At 33.4% G+C, this 24,102-nt stretch overlaps 1 protein-coding gene across 5 annotated transcripts in view; it reads left to right on the top strand.

Annotated features, from left to right (window-relative positions):
* LOC106872388 (protocadherin-18) overlaps positions 1 to 24,102 on the top strand; it is a 132,724-nt gene that overhangs the window by 48,879 nt on the left and 59,743 nt on the right. For 3 of the 5 annotated variants that reach the window (XM_014919376.3, XM_089362706.1, XM_014919377.3), the window contains one exon: positions 23,506 to 23,656. The exons of 1 other annotated variant lie outside the window; for it this stretch is intronic. In XM_014919376.3, coding sequence (XP_014774862.1) covers positions 23,506 to 23,656 — 151 coding nt within the window. Of the gene's footprint in view, positions 1 to 2,772; positions 3,852 to 23,505; positions 23,657 to 24,102 lie in introns of those variants that run through there. One more of the 5 variants, XM_052973092.2, reaches the window with a different exon arrangement.

Genomic DNA, 24,102 nt, shown 5'->3' with positions numbered 1-24,102 from the left:
AATATTTTTAGCAAAAGAATATTTATTAGTTTTATTGCATTGCCTGGAAAGAAAGTGGATTACAATGAAAATGTGGGTGCCTGGATGTTAATATCCTTAAGTTATTACTCCTGGAAAAGTACAGAACAAGATTTCTACAGTAGAATTTGCTTAATTCCTCACCTCCAAAGAAAACTGAAAAGTGCTTAAAATCAAAATTCTACTGTACTTAAAATACTGCAGCAGAGAATAACATTTTTGAAATTAAAATACATTATATTAGGTAAATTTGAGATAATTTATTTTTTTTTTACTATGAGAATCTAAAAACCAAGTAAATGTTTAAAAACGTGGTACAAAAATAATCAAAAATAAATTTAAACAAAATTTTTTTTTATCATGTTTTTTGAAATACTCAATTAAAATAGTCATTTTATTTAGTTGTATCAAGTACTAACAGTAAAATATGAAGTTGTAAATAATATTCACGAGAATTTTTTTCACTTAAATTGAAATCCCATTACAAAAAAAAAAACATTGATTGCAATAGAATGATCATTAAATGGTTTCAAATCAACCATATGTTCAGTCAATTCTGCCACATTAAAAAAAAAAATTAATTTGATGAATAAATCATAAGTAAAATTTATTAATTAGCGTTAATACAGTAGAATTATCCTAATTCATCTTTGGCTAATTCGTTACTTCATTTAATTTGTCACTTTCAGTTTCCTCCTAGGGATGACTAATTAGGTGAATTCTACTGTATTTTTTAAGAATTAATTTTATTTTACTTCATATTTAAAATACTGCTTTTTCCAAAAATAAGCCCATGGGCTTAAATACAGACATATAATTTTGCTTGAATAAACTTTTTTTGAAAATAATAAAAATTACTGGGGCTATACATGAAAAGAGATTTTGAATATAAGCCCACAGGCTTAAAATCAGGTGGGCTTATTTTTGGAAAAACCCAGTAATGTTTTTATAATTTTTGTTTTGATAAAATATAGTAAATATTGTAAGAATGTTATTCTCAGCTGCAATATTTTAAGTACAATAAAATTTTAATTTTAAGTACATTTTAGTCTCCTTTAGAGATGATGAATTAGGCAAATTCTACTGTAGAAATCTTGTTCTATATAATAGCTTAAGAATATTAACATGCTCGCGCCAGCATTTTTCATTGTAATATGTATATACATATATAAACACACACATACACACACACATACACAAATATATAGATACACATACGTTTATATATCTATGTGCACATATATATATTTATATATGTGTACATAAATAGATTATTGTATACATATGTATGTGCATATGTATGCATGTATGTCTGAATATACACACACATATATATTCCGGGTTCACTCCAACTGCATGGCACCTTGGGTAAGTGTCTTCTACTATAGCTACAGGCTGACCAAAGCCTTGTGAGTGGATTTGGTAGACAGGAACTGAAAGAACTCCATCATATATACACATATGTGTGTGTGTGTGTGTTTGTGTGTGTGCGTGTGTGTGTGTGAGTGTGTGTGTCTGTGTGTGTGTCTGTGTGTGTGTGTGTGTGTGTGTGTGTGTGTGTGTGTGTGCCTGTGTTTGTCCCATCGACATCGCTTGACAACTGATCCTAGTGTGTTTATGTCCCTGTAACTTAGTGGTTCCGCAAAAGAGGCTAATAGAATAAGTACTAGGCTTACAAAGAATAATATACCACATGTATGTACAGGGGTTGGACAAAATAATGGAAACACCTAGCATCGTAGCATCATAATTTTGAAATATCTATAAAATCGTCAAATGACGGAAACAAATAAAAGAATAACAGAATACATAACACTACCTAAAGTCTGAACTGATTTCATAAGTTGAAAATGAAATAATTCCTTTTAAATGAAATCGTGATTGACATTTAAAAGACTTTTATTTATCAGTAAAACAAATATTATATTTCAAAATATTTTCATTATACATTATTATACATCAGAATACTGCATCATACATTAATACATTTATACATGGATATGGGCTTACTAGTACAGATATAATGGAAGAGAGTTTGAAATGCCTGTTCATGAATTGTTTAGATAGTGATTGTTCGTAGTAGTCAAATCCACACCATCTTTGTTTCCATCATTTTCACCTCACAGTACAAAGATATCATGACAGAGAGAGGTATGTTCATAAGTGCAGGGATGGAAGTTGTGTAGTGAGTGCAAACCCAGATCCAAAATTTTTTACACACAAAATCAGTTTGTTCAATATTAATATTAAAACAAACACAGTATAGTAATAATAATAATAATTATTATTATTCTATTTGTACATCAATCAAATCAGGTTAATCCAATAATGGAAAAGTAATGTTTCACAATCTTCTGCAATCATTCACTTTGGTGAAGTTTTTCAGGAGGACATTCACAGCACTTTCATTGACCCACAAAAGTTGTGCGGAATGTGCTTGTATCCCTGTTCCTGAGCCTATGGATATGTTCTGCTGCTTTAAATTGCTATGTGCATAATATATTAGGATCCACCAGACATTGTCGTCCATACAGTTATACATATACATATTGATATATATATATATATATATACAAACATATACACACCACATGTATATACAGGGGTTGGACAAAATAATGGAAACACCTAGCATCATAGCATCATAATTTTGAAATATCTATAAAACCGTCTAAAGCTTGTTTAGTTTTATGTTTTTTTATTTATCATTAGTGTTGCTTAATATGTTTTGCTAAAATTGCTGTTTCTTTTCAGAGAGCATCAGAAAAAGGTGATTAAAACACATTAAAATGACAGATCTATCGGACTTTCAAAGAGGTCAAATTGTTGGTGCTCGTATGGCAGACACTAGCATAATGAAAACAGACGAAATCTTTGGCGTATCAAGGAGTACTGTCTTGAAAGTAATGATAGCCTTTGGGAAAGCGGGAAAAACCTCCTCATCAAAATAAAACTCCGGAAGAAAACCAAAACTTTCAGATAGGAGCCATTGGACTCATATGTGAATTGTTAAAAGGATCACAAAAGTACAGCTCCCAAAATTACTGCAGAGCTTAATGACTACCTCAAGAACTCAGTTTCCACAAAAACTTTTCGCTGGGAGCTGCACAAAGCTGGATTTCAGAGAAGGGCAGCAATTAGAAAACCACTACTTTCAAAAGCAAACGTTACAAAGCATTTAGAGTGGAGTAAAAACCAACAGAATTGGTTCCTAGAGCAGTGGAAGAATGTTATTTTCTCAGACTAGTCATCCTTTACCGTATTTCCGACTACTGGCCAAGTATAGATGTGGAGACAACCAAACGAAGCATTTGACCCAGACTGCCTTCTTCCAACAGTTAAACATGGAGGAGGATATGAGATGATCTGGGGGGCTATATCTTGGAAATCTGTTAGCCCAGTGGTTTCCCTTCATGGCAGAATTAATAATCAAGACCATTTAAGCATTTTATCTGATCAAATTCATCCTATGGTTGCATAACTGTTTCCAGAGGGAAACACAATCTTTCAGAATGATAATGCACCAATTCACACAGTTGTTACTGAATGGCACGAGGAACATTCTAGTGAAGTTGAACATCTTATCTGGCCACCACAGTACCCAGATCTCAATATTATTGAACATTTATGGTGCATTTTAGAAAAACAAGTAAGGAGTAGATATCCTCTGCCTTCATCGCTACATGAACTGGAGACTGTTTTAGCTGAAGAATGGACAAAAATTCCTTCGGAAACAATTCAAACTTTGTATGAGTCCATACCTTGTAGAATTCAAGTTGTAATTACTGCCAAAGGCGGTCCTACTCCATATTAAAATAAATTTGTTTGAAATTTTAAGGTATTACCATTATTTTGTTCAACCCCTGTATTATGTGTGTGTGTGTGTGTGTGATTGTACATTTGTATACACACACATACATACATTCACAAACATATGTGTATAGGTGCTTCTATGTGGCAAGACACTTGCTTCCCAACCACATAGTTTCAACTTCAGTTCTACTGTGTGCACCTTTGTCAATTGTCTTCTGCCACAAGCCTGGGGCTGACCAAAGCCTTGTGAGTGGTTTTGGTAGATGGAAACAGAAAGAAACCTGTTGTATATATATCTATGTACATATTTATCTATGCAAATGTCTTTGAGTTTGTTTGTCTGCAACCACCACTTGACAACTGTCCCCATAACTTAACATGTGGTAAAAGAGAATGATAAGATTAGTACCAGGCTTAACAAAAAAGAATATAAATACTAGGGTCAATTCATTTATCTAAAAGGTTCGAGGTAGTGCCCCAGCATGACCATAGTCTAACAGATAAAAGATAAAAGATATACACAGACATGTGTAAATATGTATGCATGTACAGTAATCCTTTGCCATATCGCGGTTCATGTATCACAGTTCATCTATCACAGTTAACCTATTGTGGTTATTGTTTAAGCTTATGTCGATTCCTCCATGGTGTTGTTTTGAATTTATAATAAAATAAATATATGTAAATTATAAAAATAAAAAATAAACATACAGTACAGTACTGTTTCTACTTTGTGGATTTTCACCTATTGCTGGGGACTTTGGAAAGTAACACCGGCGATAGTCTAGGGATTACTGTATGCTTATGTGTGTGCATGTTCATATATACTGATACACACACACACACACACACACACACATATGTGTGGAGAAAATATTCTTAAATGAAAAATTATTTATCACATAAAAGAAATTTTTTGACGAATCAAATTAACACAAGCTTCATGCAACATGCAGTGTTAATCAGCATATAAAATAAGTTTTATAAATAGTAATTATTAATTTCAGAAAATATATTTTCAGATATTGTGACTAATCTAGAAATTTTTTTTAAAACTTTGTAAATGCACACACACATACACACACACACACACACACACACACACACACACACACACACACATACAATGTGTAATGTTATAAGGATGATTTTTTTCAAAAATTATTGCCTTTTAAACTTTTCATCTGGTTAATGGTATCAGTATGTTGCTTGAAGTGCATTTGGCCAAATTTTGACATACGACAGTTTAACATAATAGCAACGATATATACATATATATATATATATATATATATTTATATATTTATAATGATAAATAGTTTTACCGATAAAGGTTTTTTTCATACTGAACTACTTGGCAAAATTGTTAATTATTAATTCTATTATTAATTGACGATTCTCTGCCCTTATTCTTGTATGTATATATATATATATATATATATATATATATATATATATATATATATATATATATATATATACACACACACACACACACACACACACACACACACACACACACACATATATATGTGTGTTTTGTATGTACCTCTTTATATCTATCTCTATCCATCAAACTGTTTGTCTTTATGTATGTTTCTAAATTCAGATGCACACATGTGAACATAATAGCATGCTTAACTATATGAATATATACATTAATACACACACAAACACACACACACACATACACATATATATATATGTACACAACCATGCACCGATATACATTTGACTGTACTGAGACATACAGAGAAAAATAGATACATATGCTCCTAGGTATACGTATATACGCTGTATTTTTCAGAATATGAGACATGTCAGATGTATCAATAAAAAAAAGCTACAGACATATTTGAAAGATTCTTCTTAGAAAATATTTCAAATCTGATACTTTTAACATTTAGTGTACATTGTTCTAATCACAAAAGCACATAAAACATCAAAATAAGAAAGTACTATAAAATACAAAAAATGTTTACCATTATTTAGTTTGTTTCAAAACCCACAAGAAAAAAACTCAAACATTGGATCTAACATCATGATGAAAGAGAATGTCATCCTCAGTCCCATCCATTGTGTTATTGATATCACTTTCTTAAATGACTTGAACGCTTTATCATTCCTTGTTTCTTTACAACAGAATCTCCACCCACATACACACCGGAGCAAGCATTAATCTTTTCCTTCATCGAGTAGAGGTCATAGCAAAATCTTACTCATGCATCCAATTGTTCTATTCCCCTTTCATAAAAGTCTGGAAGGGTTTGCAAATAAAAACATTGAGTGGTTGCAGCGGACTTGCTAAACTGCCAAGTATAATAGCCAGTTGTGTTTTACTCATTAACTTTTTCCTTTAGTTCTTCCATTTTATGGGCTCCAAGGTAATCCCAGATGGGAAGAGAAAGATTTTTATAAACTTCTTGGATCCTTTGACCAAATATTTTCAATTCAAAGTAGGATACCACCATCATCTAACTTTTTATATGTATGTGAAAGCAGACCTGTCTGAGAAAATTTTCTTTGGCATTCTTTTCTCTTTAAATATTAGCAGCATTGGTGGTAGTTTTGTTTCATCTGAACAACATATAAGGCAATTTTTGTGTCTACTTTTTCTTCACAGTAATTGTTTAATACATTTTATATCAGTTGCTCTATTGCTTGGAATATCAAATGTTTATGGATTTTCATCTATGTTTGCTACTTGAGAAAATTCAAATGAAAGTCTTTTCTTAACTGTATAATTTACTAGTGTTGAGGCACAATGGCCCAGTGGTTAGGACAGCGGACTCGCGGTCATAGGATCGCGGTTTCGATTCCCAGACCGGGCATTGTGAGTGTTTATTGACTGAAAACACCTAAAGCTCCACGAGGCTCCGGCAGGGGATGGTGGCGAACCCTGCTGTACTCTTTCACCACAACTTTCTCTCACTCTTACTTCCTGTTTCTGTTGTGCCTGTAATTCAAAGGGTCAGCCTTGTCACACTGAATATCCCCGAGAACTATGTTAAGGGTACACGTGTCTGTGGAGTGCTCAGCCACTTGCACGTTAATTTCACGAGCAGGTTGTTCCGTTGTTCGGATCAATTGGAATCCGCAACGTTGTAAGCGACAGAGTGCCAGCAACAATTTACTAGTAAGAAGCAAATTACAAATTTTTATTTCAAACTCATTAGCTATTCTCTGAAAAATTTTCAGTTTGGGTCTTATAACTAGGCCTTTACAATTCCTCAACTGATAACACCATGAATTTTGACCAGTAAATCTTATTCTTCAAAAGTAAATGACTATCAAAACTTTTAAAAGCAATAAATAAATAAAAAATAAAAAATAAAATGAAATTAGTCATTTTGCTACATAATGTCAATAAGTGTAACAGGAGACATTATCTAGCAGAGACAGTCACTTGAATGAGAAGACTGAATACAAGTGAATAACCATTTCTATCACATGCAGTCCTCTTTATTTGGAAAGTTATATTTGTAGAGACTGATAATCCTTGCCTTCTCTGATCCACAATCTGCTCATATAATTATTTTCAAAATTTTGTCATTTTGTTTTTTTCCATCATGGAAATTGTATTTATTGCTATTAAAGCATGTAACCAGTAACTGATCCTTGAACTGTAGCAAAGGTGTGATCAAGAAAATTGACTTCAATGAAATCAGACTCTTGCACCATTCAGTCCATGAGGTAAAGAGGGTGTAATGGAACAGCGTATATAACAAGAAGAATCTTTATTGAAAGACCCTCCATTTTGAAATGGACTGGTACAGTAAGAGTAAACACATCAGTAAACCTTACAGTAAACAGGTTCTTCATAACCCAGGCCTTCACTCTGGAAACCCAGATAAGAGGTAACACATATGGTAAACTAAGATATGAGGTAACACATATGGTAAACTAAGATATGAGGTAACACATATGGTAAACTAAGAGTCACATGGTCGCTTTCAGTTCTGTTTATTGACAGTTTCCATGATAGATATATATCATCAAAAGAATAAGGTGAACAAAAGGAAATGATTCAACATGGTAGAATCATTAGCATGCCGGACAAAATGCTAAGCAGTATTTCATCTAACTTGATGTTCTGAGTTCAAATTCCGCCAAAGTCAACTTTGCAGAAAATTCTCAACTTGCTTAAGGAAAACAATTTCTAGGCCAGATTCCAAAAGCTGCAGGAATGCTGGGATCAGTGTATTACTATGTAAGGTGACTATTTCGAAGGAGATGATGTTAAAACATAGGTATATATATATAGGGGAAGAATTCACAAAAAGAAAACAAAAGATGAAGACAGGTGGTGTAGAAAACAAACAGATGTATTAGTATAATGCTCGAGAAGTGAAAAAGTCTTTAACGTTACAAGCCTACATTCTTCCAGAGAAAGGAACATGGAAAGGAACAAGGAGAGAAAAAAGGAGAGAAAAAAAGAAAGAAACAAGGAGAGAAAATAGGAGAGAAAAAAGTAATGTGTAGTGGCTAGCGAAAGCTTGAAACACGTGTACCGCAGAATCCTTTGTGTTTTTGTTTTTATTTTTGCATTTACAATTTATATATATATATATATATATATATATATATATATATATATATATATATATATATATATATAGATAGATATAGATATAGATATATATATACAAGGGAGTGTACAAAGTATCTTGCTTCAAGTGTATCACATAAGGCCTGGTTGGAGGCCCAACCTTCCAAGTCCTTTTACAGGGTTTAGAAAAACTGAAGGACTGCTTAATTCTCTATCAGTATATTATGTTTTCATCATAGGAAATCTATGGATGATTTAGCAAATCACTAATGTGTATACAGAAGATTAATGTAGACAACATTTTGCAATATTTCACCATAAAGGAAAACTATAACTGTCACTAAATGTGACTATGGCTTTAGAAACACCTACATTGCTAGAAATAAAAGCTAAAATGCTCTAATGCTGGAGTTAAAGCACACACTTGTATACATATATACTGAAAGATTACTGTATTATGTGTGTGAATCTGAGAGGGGAATATGTTGAATAAAATCATAGTTTGATCTTCCTGTGTTTTCTTTTAACCAAAACAGGAACTTTTCAGTACCTTGTGTGTGTGTGTGTGTGTGTGTGTGTGTGTGTGTGTGTGTGTGTGTGTGTGTGTGTGTGTGTGTCTCTGTGTGTGTGTGTGTGCAGGTGCAGGAGGTGGTCAAACTCTGCCGGTGTTAAAATGGGGGTAGCTGATGAAGGAAAATGTTCTCTATGTGGATTGTGTGTTTTCTGTACTCTGGTTATTATTATTTTCTTGTCTACGTTTTGTTTGCAATGTCCTGTACCCAGACATGCACCTATATATACAGGTAGACGTAGGTATGCACATACCTGTACGTATATATGCAAATACTCATTTATTATTTGTTTTATATATATATATATATATATATATATATATATATATATATATATATATATATATATATATATGTGTGTGTGTGTGTGTGTGTGTGTGTGTGTGTGTGTGTGTGTGTGTGTGTGTGTGTGTGTGTGTGTGTATGTATAAAACAGTTCTTAAAACTGAGATTTGACACCATAAAATGAAAGTGTAAAATCTCAATTTTTGTTGGTGTTATTGTTAACTCTACTTTATGAAAATATTAATGTAACTGTGTGTGTATGTATGCATGCACATTTGTGGGTATATATGTGTATGTATGAATATACATTTATATAAACGTGTGTGTATATACTTGAGTATGCATATATATTTATATGTCTGTGTATATGTATGAATATTATATGGAAACATATAACATATTTTATCTATAATCATACATACACATACAAACACACGTTACTATACACATATGGATGTGTGGGAGCATATATAATATTCTCATTAGAACATATTTCATCACTGCTGATTGAGGTTAAATGGAAGTGAATGGATAATTGATATACATGATATAATCTCATGTAGCTACACATCCATGCATAAAATTCCTCTGTGCACATAAGTAATTTTATTTATGTTATGTATTTACTTATTAAATTATAATTAATTACTGCAAAATCAAGCACATATCTCCGTGTAAGCAGCTCTTGATGAAAATATGAAATTCCATTTTTAATGAGTTTTCTCTTCTCTGCTTGAAAATATTCTATCTTTTCCTTCATTTTATATTCTAACACACAGTTGAGTAACTAAATTTTTCACTGAATTTCACACATTTGCAAATGGTTTTATTGAACCTTATTCAGTATAAATTGATTTTATGACCAACACACTAATGTTAGTGATATTGCATTTTGATTAACTGTAGATCATTCTTGTGAGGTCTTTTATTTTTCTGTATCTTATCATTACCGCCAATGTTTGTGCAATATATTTTATAAAATTGTACAATCATTATTATCTAATGTTCAGAATGCTTATTACATTAATGTGGTTTTGGTTGACTTTTGTACATTATTTTTGTTCATTTTTCATGTATATATTCTAAAAAGTCTAATATATGCTATTAATGGCTATTTACTTGTATTCAGTCTTCTCAGTCAAGTGACTGTCTCTACTAGACAATGTCTCCCATTACAGTTAATGACATTAACAAGTATGTAGCAAAATGACTAGTTTCATCTGTAAATGTTATTTATTTTTTTATTTTTTTGCTTTTAAAAGTTTTTCTAGACATTTCCTTTTGAATTTATTCATGTATTTTTTATATCATTTTTGAAGACATTACTTTTATCAATGATATAAATATTATCATTCTTCACGGCTTAAAAGCTTCTATAAGTATTGTGAAGAGGTAGTAAGTTCTTCTTGTTCCTAGTGAAAAAAAACTCTGTTGGATTAGCTGAATCAGTAGAGTATTAAACATAATATCAGTGTTCTTTCTTTATGGTTCTTTATATTCCAAGTTCAAATCCAACCTAATCCAATTTTACCTTTCATCCTTCTATCTGGTGTTGATACATAAAATATTAATCAATTTCTGACTCCTACTTCAGGGTGGCCAGCTGGCAGAATTATTAGCATGCCATGCAAAATGCTTAGTGACATTTCATCCATTTTTATTTTCTGAGTTCGAATTTTGCCAAAGTTGACTTTGCCTTTCATCCTTTTGAGATCAGTAAAATAAGCACCAGTTAAGTATAGGGATCAATGTAGAAATTTGTAGCAAGCATTAAAACCAAGCCTCTAATTTAAGGATAATTTCCTCTTTCTCTCTCTCTCACTAGTTTTAGAGGTCTTGTGAATGATCACAAACACTCTCTTCTTTCCTGACAAAAAAAAAATTTTTTAATGAATTCTGGGTTTGATTTAATAATTGTATATTGCATCATAGATGAGAATAGGATTCTAAAGTAAAGTAGTTTGTAGGCACCACACTTTATTAATGTCTTGTTCTTTCATTAAGTTTTTCCATATTCAATAGATTGGTAAGAAAATATCCATTAATGGGTTCATCAACCCTCTATATACTATATACACACACCATATCTGATGGTATATAAGAGAAATTTTTTCACACCAAATATGTCTCAAAACATCACCCTGGATCCTATATGTGTAACCAGGCTTCCCATAAAATTTAATGCACTAAAATAATTTTTATTGAATGTGCACTGCCAAAATTGGGGAGCATCTTATATGCCCATGCATCTTTTATACCGCTGAATGGATTAAGTTTCTCAGCGAAATTTCTAGTCAAAAGTTTGACAGAACATTTCCATTCCATAAAAGTATTTTTTTTTTAAATTTCTTACATGTATATGCATATAAACACTTTAGTAATAGAAATTTAAACCTGTCAATAATACAAAGTGAAATATAGAAAAATTGGATAAGAACAGAAAGTTTTGTGTATTAGTTAAGACAGTAAAATAAGGAATTAAATATTTGCATACATTTAAAAATATTTGTTTGTTTTCTCTAATCTCCCTTTGATATTTTTTCACCATGTTGTTTAAGAAAATTAACTGTCATACTGCTAAACAGAAAATGAATTTAGTGGAAATTAAATTAAATTTTATGTTTTTGTTGATTTGTTTTTCTCTAAAAATAACTCAATATTTTTTAGACATAGGAATGGTAGAAATGATAAATGCTTCTACGAATGTTTTGCTGTATATTTTTCCATTCCCTCCAAGTCTATAAAATGCATACCAGTAATGTACTGAGATCTATAAGTTTTCCTTGTGAAATTTTGGTTTGATACTAAAATTTGTAAATCAGTATTCAGGTTTTTACTGATACAAATTTATACTTTTTATATTAACATAAAATTTGTAAAATTTTTGTGACAGAGCATTGGTGTATTGAGGGAGAAATTGAGCATAAGAAGAATTATATGCAGTGTACAAGAGAAGAGACTGTGCTGGTTTGGTCATGTGATGCAGATGGATGAGGACAGTTGTGTGAAGAAGTACTGATCACTTAAAGTGAAGGGGAGTTGTAGAAGAGGGAGACTCAGAAAGACATGGGATGAAATCTTGATGGCTGATCTCAAAATGCTGAACCTTGTAAAGGAGATGACAGGGGACCGAGATATGTGGTACATTGCTTTACAAGATCTGCCCACAACAATAGAATTGAAATCCTAAAACCAGGGTGCCACATAAAAAGCAGCCAGTACACTGTCGAGTGGTTGGCATTAGGAAGGACATCCGGTCATAGAAACCAAGCCAAAATAGACTATGGAACCTGCTGTAGCGCCTGGCCTTACCAGTTCTGATCAAGCTGTCCAACACATACCAGCATGGAAAATAGACGTTAAATAATGATAATGATGTTGATGATGATGATGATGATGATGATGATGGTGATGATGATGATGGTGATGATGATGAAGCTTATTTTCAAAGTTAAAAAATTCTAAGTACATTGACCTTTAAGTTAGGCATATAGTGTCAGGTCTGGGGGAGGAAGGGATTCAGCTAATTAAATTAATCAAAGTACTTATCTAAAACTAATCTTGTTAGACCGAGATAGATGAAAGGCAACATTGATCTCAAGAGGATTTGAACAGAAAATATAGCGCAACATATTTGAGTATTGCATAGTATTTTTTCTGTGCTTGCTGTTCAACATTCATAAATAGTGTGTTAATTATATCTATAAAGAGGAAAAAATTGAAAGCATATCTATCTATGGGATCTGTCATTGTTTCTCAAAGGGAGAATGATAAACTATTCCACTCTTTATACTGGAATTATAAACTGTTGCACTCTCTAGAAAAATATAAAATCTAAGCCAACAAAGGAAACTTTACACACAATAGTCTAGTTAATGATGGGTTATGAGAGTGGTCTGTTTCTGGTGGCATTTTTACAAGGATGGTACTTTTAGTTCTGGTGTATAAGCCTCAGGGTTCTGCTATTGAATCCACTAACCTTCTTTGCTAAGGTCTTCGAGAGGAGCCATGTTTTTGCTCCATAGAGGAGAATGGAGAGGACCAGTGCATTGCAGATGCAGAGCTTTGTCTTCCAGGAAACAAAGTAATGGCACTAGAGGGGCTTCCATAAGGAGTACATGGTCACATCTGTGGTTGACCTCCAGGGTCAGGTTTCCCTTGTTTTCAACAAAAAACTGTGTGTGCACATGCATCAGCCTGCAGCCTTCCATCTCATAGCTATCAGTAGCATGTACTGGTATGGACATGTCCTTCTTCTCCTGTGTGATCATCCTACCATAGCTTTACTACCATTTCATTCAGCAACTGTGTGCTGGAAGAGGCCTCTTGGCTGGCCCCACACCAGATAGCTGGACATGATTGGGGAAGATCTCCAGAAGTTTGACATCACCCTGGAGGATGTAGAAGGGCTGGCACAGGACTGCCAGTGAGGGAGAGCACTGGTTGATCTGTTGGATCTATGCATGATGATGCCTCTGGGACCACTAACTTGGAATAACCCAGCCCATCAAACAAGGGCATGAAACCATATATAAGCCTGTCTAGGGATTGGGAAGCAGCAAGTTCGAGAGCTGCTCAGATGGAACACATACTGGTTACACTACTGTTTACACATTAACTCAAACTGCTACAAATGCCAAACAAATCATTTTCAAATCCCACATAATCATCTTAAAAATATAGAAAATACATTTGTCTTTGATATGAAAACAGACTGGATGGTCATAGCTGGAACACCTTCACTCATGGGTGTACTGAGGCAGGATTGGCTTCAGTAAAAAACAACAATCTAACATTTATATTGAATGAGAGAAGTCTATGATTTGTGATATTAATGCTTTTTCTCATGGTTTTCTGTTATCTCAATAAAGCCTTGAATTGTTTACCATGACTAGGCTAAAGATTGGGTTTACCTGGAGCTTAAGTACTTTCCATTAATGCTCTGCTAAAAACATTTTAAATATATCTCAGAAATGGAATAATTCTGCTTAGTAGGAATCAGACAGACTATATATAGGATACAAGTCTCTGATTTAGCATGCAAATCATTCACCCACCCCTTCTCCAGGAAAAAAATAATCATATAATAAAATTAGATCCCCCACATAGACACACACACATACAGAAATAGACATAGGTAAAAGAGATTCTATGTAGTTCCTCATCCTGCTAAAAATAGCAGTAAAATCACAACCTAATATTTTGGGAGGAAAAATGGCACAGACTATAGTGTTGATAGAGATGCAAAACAAACAAGCAAAAAAAAAAAAATGAAATGAAATGTGATGGTCATGGCTAGAATTCTTCCAGCATAACTTTGCTTCTCAACATCAACAACATGCCCAAAACATGTAAAACAACAAACACAATTATACTCAGGTACATACTGATACACACACTCCTACACCCTGATATCTTTGCATATAAAGATTCACACAATAAAAAAGGCTTCAACTTATTTTCTTGTCATAAAAATTTCAAGAAAATGGGTGCAGGCACAGCTGTGTGGAAAGAAGCTTGCTTCCCAACCACATGGTTCTAGGTTCAATCCCACTGTGTGACACCTTAGACCAGTGTCTTCTACCTTAGCCTCTGGCTGATCAAAGACTTGTGAATGGATTTGGAAACTGAAAGAAGCCCATCATATATATGTGTGTGTATGTGTGTATACGGGTACATCTATGTGTGTATGTGTTTCTGTATCTGTGTTTGTGCCCCACGACCGCTTGACAACCGGTGTTGGTGTGTTTACTTCTCAGTAACCTAGCAGTACAGCAAAAGAAACCAGGCTTTAAAAACAATGGTACTGGGGTGGATTCCTTTCACTAAAAAATCTTCAAGGTGTTATCCAGCATGGCCACAGTCTAATAACTGAAACAAATAAATAAAAAAAATCTAAGAAATAAAAAGGAGACTAAACACACTAGTTGTCATGTTTGATGTTATCACTGAATTAAAGAAAGAAAAAAAGAAGCAATTATATGGATGTATGAGGAAATGACATTACAGTAATATTTCCTGATCAGTGGATTGTGAGGAGAGCTCCAATCCACAAACCTTTCATTTCAGCTTTGTCAGAGTAATCCTGTGAAATTTCTTTTGAAGGGATGTGTCAGGACTATTGAGAAGTGCGAAAGTGAAGGCAGTAACAGAAGGAGAAGAAGGAGAAGGACCTGAACGAGTGTTGAAGACTGGTTGGGGAGGGGAGGAGGTGTTGTTATAGCTGTCAATGTATGTATGCCTGAGTACACCTTAAATTGTTTTTCACAATCTCCAAATGAATGGAAGACATTTGTGTCAAAAGGGAATCATGGGAGAAAAGAATCAAGGTTAAGATGTTCTTTACAGCAGAACAAACACAATTAAAATGTGTTTTTAATCTTGTACTTTCAAGAATTCCATGAATGAAAAAAAAAAGACAAAAAGGAAGAAAAAGTTATGCTTTTGTTTCTCATTTTCTTTTCCTTTTTTTTTTTGTTTGCTTGTTTGCTTTACCCCTCCCGTGTATAAAGAAGGATGTCTTGCTATGTTACATGTGCTTTTACTGTATTTGTAACCAAGACTGTTTCTAACTAGCATCATTAGGCAATCCACCTTTTTGATCCACGTCTAGTTGAACTGCCAGTTAATCTAAGCTGGTCATTGGCTTTGCAGCCCATGCTGGCATAAGGCCATAAAATTTTGAAGTAGGAAGCAGTTGGTTAAGTTAAAATTTATGGACCCTGGAAAGATAAAAGTTAAAATTGGTCTTGTGAGAATATGGAGAGTTTATAACTAATGAAAACTAGACATTACATTCAACACTGAAATAAATGGTTCTTCAAATGTCCCACCTTATCAATATACATTTGTGTAAATATATTTGTGTGTGTGTGTGTATGCACATTTAGGATTTAGATATCTTTACATATATATTTATATACAGTTATTTACTTACACACATATATTTATATCTGTGCATATATGTATATACACATATACATAGACACATAAAAAAAAAAACACATTGTATTTGCAAATATTTGTATAAGCATAGATGACATTTATTTATTTGCTCTTTAATACTTTCTCTTGCATCATGTTCTGAAGCACCACAGTTTTCTCAGTTTTCAAGTGATACAATATTACACTCTTTCACTGGATTTAGTCATTAGACTGTAGCCAAGCACCACCTTCACAGATTCCAGTCAACAATATTGATTCTAATTCATATTTCTGTCTAATACTTATTTTGGCGATATCTATTTATCAAACTGTTAAGTTGGGGCACTTAAAGGGTTTTGACATAAACACAACTTCAGCTAGCTGGCATAAACAATAAACACAGACACAGACAAATAGAATATATGTGCTCGTATGTGTGTGTGTGTGTACGTGTGCATCTGTGTGTGAGTGTGTTCACATATGCACATGTGTGTATGGGAGGGGTCTATTTCAATATACCTGCTTAATTTTCATTTCCTAATTTAGATTTTGGTGCTATCATCCTTGTTCTCAATTAGATTTAATCATTAAATTTTATTATCATTTCTCTGGACTATGAGTGTAATATTAATTAATTAATTAATTAACTAATAAAAATAATGGTTGTGGGGACAGTGTTCCCTAATTAAACTATATTAGCTCACACTTCATGTGATTCTTGTAGTTTATTTGATTGTAAAAGAGATGACAAAAGGTAAAACTATGAAAGTTTTATTTACATTATTTATAGTATTTACATTTGACAGATATTTGTCCTCATCTTGTTTGTTGTTAACACAATGTTTCAGCTGATATACCCTCCAGCCTTCATCAGGTGTCTTGGGGAAATTTCGAACCTGGGCTCTCATTCTTAAGGTATTTTTCAATGTTATTATTATTATCATTATTATTATTCAGGTCACTGCCTGGAATCAAACTCAGAATCTTGGGGTTAGTAGCACGTGTTCTTAACTACTACGCCATATGCCCGTGGGCAATTATGGAGTGAGTTTCAGGGCTTATAAATCTAATATTTTCCTGTCCTTCCTTAATACCAATTTCCATATGCTATTCATATCTGCACTCAGTCTGTTTAGGAGGTTGTTGTGTCCTAGCATATGTGCTGCTTCTTTTAGTTTCCATATTTTCCAGTGGTGTTCTCTGTCTATTATTTTAACTTCATCCCACAGGGGGAGGTGGTCTCCATTTTTTCATACATGATCAGTTATACCCAATTCATCAATATCTCCTCGTGTCACAGCTTTGCGACGTTCCTCTACCCTCACTACTACATTGTCAAGTTGTGACAATGTAGTAGTGAGAAGATTAAGGATTCTGACAAGAGGTGGGCAATAGCATAACTTGGTGTGGCTGTTGGAGGCAGTTCATCTTGGGGCAGCACTTTATGTGGGTGACACTTTTGGGTCTGCTGTATAAGCCTGTATAGGGAGTGAGGGTAAGTGAGAAAGACAAAGGCTATCCCGAGTGACACACTAACTATACCACTGATGGTAGATATGTGTCATTCACTTTAACTCTATCTAGCTATCCTGAGTCATTTTGGTGCATTTTGTTATTTTCCTTTATTATTTTATTTTATTTTTAACCATCAACTTACGGAAGAGAGGTCTTCATCCATGATCTTTTTATTGGGGTGAAGAAGGGCCCACTAAAATTGATGTGGGTAAGGAAAGATGTTATCTTTAAACTGTAAATTGAACTTGAATTGAATGCTTGCAACAAAGTGGAACTTTGCTAAAGTGCCCAGGAACCAAATTGAGAGTTATAAACTGGGTGATGGTTAGTTTAAGTTCATCACCCAAGAACTCAGAAATCAAAGAACTATAACAAGTATCACAAGATATCTTACCTGATGTAGAAACAATCCTACTAATGCATTAAACTTGAGTAGTACTTTAGTTTATCCATGTAGTTAAGAAGTTTGCTTTCTAGCCATGTGATCTTGGATTCAATCACACTATGTGGCATTTTGGACAATTGCTTTCTGCTATAGGGCCAGGCCAACCAAAGCCTTGTGAGTAGATCTGATAGATGCACATGATGGTAGAAAACAAGTATAATTCAAACAAATGATGTTGTTCACTTCCAGTCTTCCATGAGAAACATGTTTAGCCATAGAGAAATATTACCTTACCTGGAAACAGGTATGGATTAGCAACAGGAAAAGCATCCAGCCCAGGAAGTCTGTCTCAATAGATTCCTTCTGACCCAGGTAAGCATAGAAAAGTAGACATTAAAGAATAAATGCTGTAATAAGCTTAAAAGCAAAGTTAACTTCTGAGAGATTTGAACTCAGCACCCAGAGAGCCAGAGCAATACTGCAAAAGTATTTTCTGCTGTGCTATCAACTCTGCAAGTCTATTGCCCATGTTGTTTAATTTGTTGCAAGGAATTGATAAGGTATCTTGTTGAAGATAACGTAGGTTTTCATATGGTGCTTCCTAATCTTTTGTCTGCCCTGGATCCATGGATCTTCAGAGAAAACCTATTGGAAAAGTTTCCATGACGGTAAAGGAACATGAATCTGTTGAAAATTCTTGGGAAAAAGACCTATCAAAAGGGTTCAAATTTCACATTCTCCTCTTCATAATTCATGATTAGTGTTCCTTTCCACTGAGCACCGAATATCAAGCAACTTCCTTTGATTGATATAGGAAGTGATTCAGTGTCCAGTGAAGCTGATTATGAGACTTGATTTCCTTTTCATTTTCTCTAAGAAACATTCATAATATCTCACAAACATCAAACCAACAAGGAAATCAGTAAACCATCTTTGGATCTGCTACAAAAACAGCCAAATCTCCCTCAAAAATCACACCTTACTACATTAAAGAAAGGAAATAATACATTGTATGAAATGAAAGAATGTAATCCCAGTTAATTTATGCCTGAAAAACATGAGGTAGTTATGGTTTGAACATTTGTGTTTATGGTTCTGTTCAACTGAGGTTGACCTGGGTCTAAATAATAACAAGAACCATTTCTGGGAATATTAGGAAGAATGACAAAAAACTGGATAATTCTAACACTTGTAACAATTTTTCATTCTACACTAAATATGTCTACCCTAGCTCTACTTTCTATGAACTCAATGCCCTCAGAGATAACTTTTTTTTACTTCAACACTCTTCTTACACCAATTCTGCTGATTCAGATACCAAATCCTTTACCATTCTCAACTGTCATCATCATCATCACTGAACAGCCTTGTTCCATGCTGGCATGGGTTGGATAATTTGAAAGGATCTGTTGGGTCCAAGGAGTGCAAGGAGACAAGGAGTGCTCCAGTGTCTGTTTTCACATGCTTTCTATGGCTGGATGCCCTTTCTAATGCCATCCACAGTGTGTACTAGATGCTATTTTTCATATCACCAGCACTAGTGCAGTTGCCATGCAGTTCACCAGACTATGAAACTTAAGGTAGACAAGTCATTTTATGCTAAGAGATGTGGGTTAAGGTAAAAGAAAAGAGTAGAGAGAAAATAAATAAATAGATACCCATTAGTTTTTATGATGTTTATGCAGTTGCTCAATCAACAGAGTACTCATATCACACAGAAATTACTAACTGATGTAGAGAGCAAAGTTGATTCCTTCCATTGGTATGTAATAGATCTATGAAAGAGCCACGAGTTTGCCTTGGAAGCAATCGGTAATATGGATGAGACATCCCTTTTTTTTTTATATGGTTGGAACTCAGACAGTCAACGTTAAAGGGGAAAAAAACATAACTCTTTATTGAATTAGTATGTAAGTGGCTAAGTATTCCACAGACATGAGTACTCAGCATAATTATTGGGTGTAATTACTGTGATGTGTCTCGGCTGGGCTTTTAAATTACTGATATAATTTTTCTGATAAGCTTTTAGACAGTTTCCTTCCACCTAGTTTCATTCACAATGCTTGGATATCATCCTGAGGTTTTGGAAAAAGACATAAGCCCAAAGATATCATGCTGTGGTATTAACCCCAGAATCTCATGATTATGAAATAAACTTCTCAACCATTCAGCCACACCATGGAGTAGCAGTAGATTTAGAACTGATGGAGTTGATGATTTGGTTTTGATTACAAATTCCAACAGGAATTCTACCTTCAAATATTAAAATCTAATTTTCTGTTTGATCTTTCATAACAAGCAAAATTGTTTTTGTCAAATCTGAATATCAGATCAGAATATATAATTTTCTAGAAACAATTCTTCATATCTAAGAACACCAGCTGTTACGGCCAACATAACAAGCAAAGAACAACTGAATGAGAGCTGTTTGTTCTGCAGACAACTAGTAATTATTGTCTGGCCTGCAACCTTGTACCATTATACAAATGAGTTTGTGCTGAAGCACATATTTGTTTACATTTTTAATATGTTGCCTTCAGCTAATATCATTAGCAGTTCGGGAAAGAAATGTGAGTGAATCCTTATGAACTGTTTGATGCCAATAAAAATAGTAGATTTTTTTTTTTTTATTCATGAGGAAGCTTAATCTATTGCCTGATTTGACCTAGCCTTTAGGGGCCTTTAGGAGTGTCCACTCTGTCTAAAGCATTCATGTCAGGTATCTTGTCTGAGGATAACCTCTTCTCTTCTTCCTACTAGAATTGGAGGCTCTGCAAAAAAAAGGTCAAGGATGCTGCCCTTTCTTCTGACTAACATACATACATACATACATACATACATACATGCTTATATATGTACATATATATGATCTATATAATATAATATATATGTGCATATATTCATATATGCAATATATATATTTTTATATACATGATATATATACATATATATGTATGTATGTATATATATATGTGTGTGTATATATATATATATATATATATATATATATATATATATATATATATATATATATATATATATATAAACCGTAAATACTTGGCTATAAGTCGCACTTTTTTTCCCTGAAATTTTCATCTAAAGTTGGGGGTGCATCCTATAAAAAAAATCTTCAGATATTTTCTAGATACAAGCTATGTCTGAGTCCTGACACTTGGAATAACCGAAAAAAACCTAAATTGCTAATTCCGCAGCTGAGAAAGGCACAGACGACAATCTTTCGATATTTCTTTATATATTTCTTTACTTCTGTTAGTATGAAATAAACAATTAATTTTTAAAAAGTGAGTTTAATGCTTGTTTGTTTTTGTATCATACCTGTCTTTCTTTAATTCGACATCATGTTATTTGTTAACATGAAGAGAAAGGGGAATTCATATGATATCACTTTCAAGCTGAGAGTTGTTGAATATACAAAGTTGCATTTGAATTGAGCTGCAGAAAGAGAATTTGGTGTCTAAGGAAAAATGGTCAGGGATTGGTGTATGAAAGATGAGAAAATTAAATCCATTGACATTAAATCGTTTAAGAAAATTAGGATAGGAAGGAATCCCAATGAGGAGATGGTGACTATTTTGAGAGAGTGGGGGACTGAACTACACACAGATGGACTTGTGTCACAAGAAACATCATTTGATTGCGGGCTCTCCAAGTGACTAAAGAACATGGTGCATCTGACTTTGAAGCATCACCTGGCTGATGTACGAGGTTTATGAAACACCACAATCTTATGCTGAGACAGAGTACTCATATCGCACAGAAATTACCCACTAATGTAGAGGGAAAAGTTGATTCCTTCCATCGGTATGTAACAGATCTATGAAAGAGCCACGAGTTTGCCTTGGAAGCAATCAATAATAGTTTTCGATATGGTTGGAACTCAAACAGTCAAAGGGAAAAAACACAATTTCAGAGAAAACTACAGGGTGTGAAAAGGCCCACTTCTCTGCAATTTTGGCTTGTATGGCTGACAGTACAAAACTTACCCCAGCTGTTGTTTTAATTCGATACCATGTTATTTGTTAACATGAAGAGAAAGAACAACAACTATGTTGGCATGTTTCCTAATCGAACCTTGCTCTCCACCATCAAAAACATCACTGCAACTTATAGTCAAGTCAATGATAAAACTCCCGATCTGAACCAGTTAGTTGGGGGTGCATCTTATAGGTGAGAGTGTTTTACACTTGAGTATATATGGTATATATATATACATACCCATACAAATACATTCGTATATATACAAATATATACATATATCTAAACTTATATACTAGGCAAATCCAATTTCATTCTGGTCCTGATATTTACTGCAGTATTATCTTGATCAAATATGCACGTGGTTGAGATGAATAATTGGATTTGCCTAGTATATAAGCATAAATATATGTTTATATTTGTATATATATGAATGTATCTACATGAGTATGTATATATATTTATATTTATGTACTTCTAGTATATTCTACTGATGACGGTAAAGTAATTTGTATTACTAAACCAGAAATCGGACAATCTGGAATTAACCTCAAAATTTTACTAAATCCATTTTATTTATTTGCCTACTTTCAGCCTTGTGCTAATGGAGTGTAATATTAAGTTGATATTTTGAATCTTTTGACATCTATTTCTAGCATATAGGTGCTGTTTCTCAGTACTCTTAATTATAATTATATCTATATAATTATATATTTATATATATATGTATACACACACACATATACTTAAATACATAAAATATGATATAATAATATTATAACATATACACATATACATAAATATATATATGTATATAAGTGTGTGTGTGTGTGTATATATATGTGTATAAGTGTGTATATGTATATATATGTACATGTATGCACACACACATGCAAACACACACACATGCAAACACACACACATGCAAACACACACACATGCAAACACACACACATGCAAACACACACACATGCAAACACGCACACATGCAAACACACACACACACTGACACACACACACACATGCGCGCGCACGCACACACACACACACACACACACACACGTATGTATATGTGTATGCATACATATGAAAGAAAATGAATTTTCAAATGCCAAAAAAGGCTTTTATGCCTCTAACTTCACAGCAAAACTAAACCCCTGTACAACTGAAACCCCATATATTTATTTATTCATACATTATAACAGAGTATTTATTTATAAAGTGCTTGTTTATATCAATGTCAAATGTTAACCTTAAGTAAAAATGCTCATGATGGTAATACACAAAAAAAAAAGTACATATATATATATATATATATGTATATATATATATATATATATATATATATATGAATAAATAAAATAAAAATTCCGCTTCATTGTTGTACATTTTGCATAAAAAACATTTCTTAATGTTATTTGGTTTCTCAATTTTTCTCCTGGTTTCAGGTGACGGAAATAAGTCAAGGAAAAGACAATAAAAAAGGACATTTAGCTACAGCAACTGATCATTTCTCTGAAATGTCAACGATGTCTTCTTTCACAGACAGTGGACATGGGGGCAGTGAAGCTGATACTGGATATTATGAAGAACTACCATGTATGTGGAAATGTTATTTCTGTCATGTATTTAATTGTTCTGCATGATTAAAAAATTACAAATGCAAGTGAATGTGGTAGTCTTTGTCTATACAGTCATACAAAAAAGATTGCTAGAAATGGCAGTCAAATTTACTTTACTATTTCACCATCATATACAGGCACACATGTGACTATGTGGTTAAGAATTTTGCTTCTCAAACACATGGTTTCAGGTTCTGTTCTAGTGTGTGGCACTTTGGGCAAGCATCTTCTATTGTAGACCTAGGCCAACTAAAGCTTTCTGAGTCTATTTAGAAGATTGAAAGTGAAAGAAGTTTATTATATACATTTAACACACACACACACACACACACACACACACACATATATATAGGGAGAATTCACAAAAAAACAACAGACGAAGACAGGTGGTGTAGAAAACAAATAGGTGTATTAGTATAACGC

Source organism: Octopus bimaculoides, chromosome 14, assembly GCF_046866305.1.
Source record: "Octopus bimaculoides isolate indiv1 chromosome 14, ASM4686630v1, whole genome shotgun sequence".
Taxonomy (NCBI): Eukaryota; Metazoa; Mollusca; class Cephalopoda; order Octopoda; family Octopodidae; genus Octopus; species Octopus bimaculoides.
This window is presented reverse-complemented; position numbering and strand designations above follow the sequence as displayed.